This window comes from Amia ocellicauda, chromosome 11 (assembly GCF_036373705.1).
Source record: "Amia ocellicauda isolate fAmiCal2 chromosome 11, fAmiCal2.hap1, whole genome shotgun sequence".
In the NCBI taxonomy this organism is placed as follows: Eukaryota; Metazoa; Chordata; class Actinopteri; order Amiiformes; family Amiidae; genus Amia; species Amia ocellicauda.
In genome coordinates this window covers 24,815,027-24,822,271 of record NC_089860.1, presented here as the reverse complement: position 1 = coordinate 24,822,271, position 7,245 = coordinate 24,815,027, and the positions used below count along the sequence as shown (strand labels likewise).

Sequence of the window (7,245 nt, the reverse complement as noted above, 5' to 3'; positions counted from 1 at the left end):
GACGAGCTACTGTAGCTCAAATTGCTGAAAAAGTGAATGCTGGTTCTGATAGAAAGGTGTCAGAACACACAGTGCATCGCAGTTTGTTGCGTATGGGGCTGCGTAGCCGCAGACCAGCAACTTACAGGACTTAAAGGATCTGCTGCTAACGTCTTGGTTCCAGATACCACAGCACTCCTTCAGAGGTCTAGTGGAGTCCATGCCTCGACGGGTCAGGGCTGTTTTGGTGGCAAAAGGGGGACCTACACAATATTAGGCAGGTGGTCATAATGTTATGGCTGATTGGTGTATTTTGCAGTAGACAGATTATGTAGAGTATTGCTATTCTGAGTAGTCAAGAGTAAGAATAGACAGCCTCATGAAATCCCCCTTGTGCCGAACTCTCTCACGCTAAGGGTCCGTGACACTGACTGCACAGACCATGACTACATGGTGCCGTGGGTGAGTACTGACACATCTGCTCTCTTGACTTCCTTCTGTTTTCTCCTGCTTTCAGATTCTCGTGTATATGCGCTTACTCACCCCACTGAGATAGAACGATACTTCAATTTTTTTTATTTAGTTTTTAAGTTCCCAAATAATTAAATAATTACACCCGCAAAAAATGTGCAGTGGCATTGTAAAACATTTTGTTAATGAGAAACAAAATAGAACAATATATACATATATTTTCAATTATGAACACACACACACAGACACATATATATAGATAAATGTATGTCAGTAATTCAGTGTTCCCAATCCTGGTCTTGGGGGGGTTCCTGCTTTTATTTTTGCTATTTCAATTCCTTAATTGAACTAATAATTGGCCTAATCAAAGCTTATTAAGAATTTTAAACCATTGGAGACATCAGGTTGAATATAATAGAATACTAGTCACTCAAATTATCCAACTTTTAATCATTTCAAGTTTAAAAGTCAAATACAGATAATTATTAGTTTAATTAAGGTTTTAATTAATTGAGGGTGGATCAAAACCAGCAGGACACTGCTTCCCCAGGACCAGGATGGGAACTACTGCATTCATTGATTAATTAAAACACTAGACCACTAGATGTCAGTGCGGAACAGTTTTTGATCACCTCGGACTCCTGTTTTGTAATACAACCACTCTGGCGATGTCCTACAGTCGGGGCTGTGAAGCTGAGCTGACAGCTCGTAACACCAAACAAATTTCTCTCTCTCTCACACACACACACACACACACACACACACACACACACACACACACACACATAAGAGCGTCATACAGGATCAGTATTAACAGGCAGTCTTGTAGAAACATATTAGCCCAGAGCACACATTGTCATTTAGTGCTCTGTGTAGCACAATTTACAGGCACATCTCTGGAGTTTCATATCAAGCACAATTCGAATATTGTCCATGCATCAATACAGCATATTTGATTAGTTTGTTTGTGTTTTTAATTTAGCGTTTCATTCTCTGCATTTTATTATTTATTTTCTAAGGAATGTAATCATATAACTGTAGTTATATAATAGTTATTTCACATGTTGACCACGTGTGCTGGAGTCTCCAGGTTTGTGTTTGCCCCAACGTTGCATTGTTCTGAGTTCACTGTTGCCACCAGTGGCGTAGGGTGGACATTTTCTAGGCGGACAAAAGTAAGAGACCTTCCAATAAGTAACCACTGCTTCCAACATCACCATCGTAGCAAGCGGGACAGCATGGAGTGAAAATCTACTACTGGGGGGTTGGTGAGCGGGAGAATAACAGTGAAAAAGATTCTTGCTAGGGCTCTCTGTTAATTTTTATTTCCTACACCTGGATCAATTGGATTTTTTCCCATTAGGGGTGGCGGTGGCCTACAGCCTCAAGCCACACAGGTCTGCCGTAGGTGACTTGGTCATCTGAGGTTAAGGATATAGCTCCCTGGTGGCGGCCCTCCAGCCTTCACCTTCCACTCTGCGGTCAGCTGCTGTGCAGGGGCACCACAGGCTGTCCTACTGTAGTGCAGCCCCGTTTGCTGACTGTGAAAGTCTGGGACGTGCCAGACAGTGGCAGTGCGCAGGGCACGCACAGGGGTCTCCATGTACGCGTTGGGCCAGTTGCCCCCCATAGACAGCTCCAGGTCCCTGCCACTGCTCTGCGCTTTTGTTTTCTTCTGTTTGCAGAAAGTCAATCCTGAGGATTAACCAAATCGGAAAGTTTTGTTAATTCTCTAAACTGTGTTTATGAGTTGCTCTTTCAATTCCACTTTCCAAGAGGAAGAGGTTTTTATTTCTTTTTTTTACAAAAACAGACTAATGAATAATAATAATCATCTAGAACAAGGCTGCAGGTAGACTAATAAGTTAATTAATTAATGTATTTAATTATCTAAACTTGTGTAAAGTGGGGTTCTGTCTGTTGCACCAACACACAACACATTTAAAGCACTTACCCATGATGAGTGTGAGGAATAAGGCAGTCACCAAGACTATAGCTGATATTCTTAATAGGTTCCCATTAAAGGTGTGAGTTTTCTGAATGGAAAGATAGGACGAGTATAAATAAATAAATAAATAATATGAATGCTGACATTCGTGCCTCCAGGAGAATTCACAAGCAAACTAAATCAGATAAAAAATATATGTAAATACATTCAGAGAGCCGCAGTATAATATTTTGGTCCGCATGATTGTTTTTTGTCGAGGTGAGACACAGGTAAGGGGCAGAATCCCACAGTGTACTCCCCCATTCCCCCAACCCTTGGAATAATGTGTTATTCAGGAAGGGAAAACCCCAAAGGAAACCTGCATATGAGGAGAGAGTCTTTCTGTCAACAAGCAGCTTCCTCTATTGCTGTTAAACAGTGCTGCATACCTGGAGGTCTGAGCTTTCGGTACTGCTGGGAACACTCTCAGCTTCTCTGTTTACAGTCACCTTCCCCTCGGTGAAGACATCTTAAAAGAAGAACAAAAACAGGCCTAAGGAAGCAGAGCAGTGGGCTGACAGGAAGCAAGGAATCATCAATCTGTGCACTTAATCAGAATTCACGTCTTCTGTGTTGAGTAAAGCAAATTAATGAGAAATTCCATAGAATAAAACGGTGACATAATCTGATGACATCCTCCATGAACAACAGCAGCTTGTCTTCTCTCTATGTAATGCCCCCCCACCGAATTTGTAGATTGATTTGTGTCATTTATTAATTTATTTTAAATTGTGTAATTGTATAAAATGTGTCTCAAAGCTAATTTAAAACCGCAGTCTGTCTCAATGGCAATAATCGTCCGACGGTGGTGCGGGCCTCACCTGTTCTGTTAGGAGAGTCGGTGCCAGATGTCGTCTGTGTGTCTGGAGCTGCAGCTGTGGTTGTCCCCACACCTCCTGGAGAGAAAGAAGGACAGCATTGCAGCTTCACTGTAATGCCAAGAACATCTAGAATACCATTCATTGCAAAGACACGTGATGCTCTATCTGAAGTGAATAAGCAGAGGAGTGTGTTAGTGAGATGTATATACATCTTTCTGTGGCTGGTGCAATTTTATTTTCATTGCTAAATGTGATAATAGGGTAAATACTTGTTTATTCACTCACCCTGTGTAACAGTCAAGTGAAAATGATGTTTCTGGTCATTAAAGGGTCCTGGTATTTCCACCCTGCAGCCGTACGTCCCGGAGTCCCTCTCCTGAGCGCTGAGGATGGTCAGAGAGACATCCCCCTCTGTCAGTCCGGCCCACAGCTGGTACCTGTCTGAGGCTCTGTGGTTCACAGCATTTCCTTTAGTTGAAATGATGGTGTTTGCACACCCCATACTAGGTATTTCTCCTCTGACCCAGCACACATCCAGCACTCCATAGTTCTTCACAGAGTAGCTGCAGGGCAGAGTGATGTTCTCCCCAACAACACCACTGACGCTCACAGCAGAGACTCCACTCACTGTAGGCAGCAAAGGGGCACAAACAGGATAAACACATAATCAAGACCATGTAAAACAGTATGACATCCTGATTTTACACCCAGATAAATGTTACAGCTCAGAGCTACTGAAACAAAGCCTGAGTACTGTGTGTGTATCACAGCCCTAGTTATAACAGTCACAAACAACCAGTTATTTTATTGTGAGCTCTGGGGATGGCAAATAGAGTAATATATGTCTATTAATGAAAATATAAAATCATTCTCTTTAAAAAAATAGCAATGCAGAGACAGAAGCATGTGATCGTATACAGGTGTAGGATAAGTAATCCAAAGCAAGGATGCTCCAAAATAAACAAACAAACAAACAAATAAATAAATAAATAAATAGTATTCATTAAAAAGAACCACAGTTCCTACCTGACATTAAAGCTGAGGTGATACAACATGATACAAGACACACAAGATTCATTTTCCTCTGAAACAGCCTCAGGGTTGAGAGACAGTGCTGATCTGGGTTGTCTTATAACCAACCTCTTCATATGCAGTTTGCCTTGGTTTTTACTCAAAAGCTATTTGGTGTTTTTACTTCCTTCTCAGCTCATTACATAGAGGAACCACTGCAGGAACTCGAAAAAATTAATACAGTTAATGTTTTTAGTAACTATTTTGACAAACGGAGATAACACAGTGTTTGTGGGGGTTTTTTAAACACAACTGATGTCTGTGCAGTGTGATCTCTATCCAGTGGACTCTCTTTAAAACAATGTCAGCTGTTTCCACTGTATCTCTTAAAGGAAACGAATGATATATTCGTATACATTTATAAATATAACTATATATTTTTACATTTCCCTTGGTTTTCTAAGTGGTCCTTTCATACATATAATGTGTGCAGCTATGGGATGTGTTCTGGCTGCTCCCACACAGGGTCGAATTGGATCTGAGTGGTGTCGATAACCTTTAGCAACAGCTCTGCAATAGGTGTCTGAATGGGGTTATGATTTCTGGATATTAACTAGTGTGAGAACGTGCAGAATTGCTGGTTATTTCAACTTTAAAATAACGGCAACATTTTATTTTCTCTGAAGGAAGAATGATTCCAATCTATATATTTTTTAATTGGCTTTCTATTTTCTTTCACTCTTCTTTAAAAAAACAAATCTCTGATGAGTTGTTATTCTGAATTAAGTCAGGCCAGTATAGATTCCCAACAGGAAGAAACCAGAGGATATGTTCCCAATAATTACATTTATTAGAAAATAATAATTTTAAAGGAACTGCAGAATCACCTCTGCCAAATGTAATCTCAGAAAAGAGAAGTTAGTTTTTCTCTGAGATTTAGTTTTTAGTTGTATAACTTTCCTGTGAAATTGATTTCTGTAAGGTCTTGTTTTTGTCTTATTATCTTCAAAACTCTAATTATTTGCCTATGATAAAACACAAGTACATTTGCTGAGATATTTTCTTTTTATGTGCTGAGATTGCCACCTCTGATTGGTTGTCTGTTCGGTGTGTTTATGTTCTCATGTTTCCTCTCACTGGTGATCTGTAACTTCCTGAGCTGAGACTGTGACATAATCCTCAGAGAGGCTACCCTCTCCCCTCGGGTATTTAACAGCTCCTACATTTGCTTTGGGTTTACTTAACCTTTAACCTGCGGCTGACTGGAGCTGTGTTTGTTTTGACATCCTACCAGAAGCTAAACTAGATGCAATCAGCTGTATGAAAAACCTGAGTTTGCACAGTCATAAGAAAAATAAATATCTGCCAGCAATTACCCAGCTATGATGTATTTATATCTATCTATCTATCTATCTATCTACAGTATATATATATATATATTTATATATATATATACACTCACCTAAAGGATTATTAGGAACACCATACTAATACTGTGTTTGACCCCCTTTCGCCTTCAGAACTGCCTTAATTCTACGTGGCATTGATTCAACAAGGTGCTGAAAGCATTCTTTAGAAATGTTGGCCCATATTGATAGGATAGCATCTTGCAGTTGATGGAGATTTGTGGGATGCACATCCAGGGCACGAAGCTCCCGTTCCACCACATCCCAAAGATGCTCTATTGGGTTGAGATCTGGTGACTGTGGGGGCCAGTTTAGTACAGTGAACTCATTGTCACGTTCAAGAAACCAATTTGAAATGATTCGACCTTTGTGACATGGTGCATTATCCTGCTGGAAGTCGCCATCAGAGGATGGGTACATGGTGGTCATAAAGGGATGGACATGGTCAGAAACAATGCTCAGGTAGGCCGTGGCATTTAAACGATGCCCAATTGGCACTAAGGGGCCTAAAGTGTGCCAAGAAAACATCCCCCACACCATTACACCACCACCACCAGCCTGCACAGTGGTAACAAGGCATGATGGATCCATGTTCTCATTCTGTTTACGCCAAATTCTGACTCTACCATCTGAATGTCTCAACAGAAATCGAGACTCATCAGACCAGGCAACATTTTTCCAGTCTTCAACTGTCCAATTTTGGTGAGCTTGTTCAAATTGAAGCATCTTTTTCCTATTTGTAGTGGAGATGAGTGGTACCCGGTGGGGTCTTCTGCTGTTGCAGCCAATCCGCCTCAAGGTTGTACGTGTTGTGGCTTCACAAATGCTTTGCTGCATACCTCGGTTGTAACGAGTGGTTATTTCAGTCAAAGTTGCTCTTCTATCAGCTTGAATCAGTCGGCCCATTCTCCTCTGACCTCTAGCATCAACGAGGCATTTTTGCCCACAGGACTGCCGCATACTGGATGTTTTTCCCTTTTCACACCATTCTTTGTAAACCCTAGAAATGGTTGTGCGTGAAAATCCCAGTAACTGAGCAGATTGTGAAATACTCAGACCGGCCCGTCTGGCACCAACAACCATGCCACGCTCAAAATTGCTTAAATCACCTTTCTTTCCCATTCAGACATTCAGTTTGGAGTTCAGGAGATTGTCTTGACCAGGACCACACCCCTAAATGCATTGAAGCATCTGCCATGTGATTGGTTGGTTAGATAATTGCATTAATGAGAAATTGAACAGGTGTTCCTAATAATCCTTTAGGTGAGTGTACATATATATATATACACATACACACACACACACACACTCAGTGGCCACTTTATTATGTACGACCCCCTTTTGCCTCCAGAACAGCCTGAATTCTTTGCTGTATGGATTCAACAAGGTGCTGGAAACATTCCTTATGGATTTTGGTCCATGCCGACTCGATAGCATCACACAGTTCTTGCAGATTTTTCAGCCACATATTCATGCTCATTCCAAATGTACTCTATTGTATTGAGATCTGGGGACTGTGCAGGCCATTCACTGTCATGTTCATGGAACCAACTTGAGATGACATGGCGCA

General features: G+C 41.1%; 1 protein-coding gene across 1 annotated transcript; it reads right to left on the bottom strand.

The window, feature by feature from the left end:
- Positions 1 to 589: 589 nt before the first annotated feature.
- LOC136762796 (hepatitis A virus cellular receptor 1 homolog) lies at positions 590 to 4,424 on the bottom strand. The gene is made up of 6 exons (XM_066716334.1): positions 4,285 to 4,424; positions 3,544 to 3,885; positions 3,259 to 3,333; positions 2,827 to 2,906; positions 2,405 to 2,486; positions 590 to 2,145 (listed from the first exon to the last, which is right to left on the bottom strand). Exons 1-6 carry the CDS (start codon positions 4,334 to 4,336, stop codon positions 1,868 to 1,870), a joined length of 909 nt encoding a protein of 302 aa, XP_066572431.1. The 5' UTR covers positions 4,337 to 4,424; the 3' UTR covers positions 590 to 1,867.
- Between the last annotated feature and the right edge of the window lie 2,821 nt (positions 4,425 to 7,245).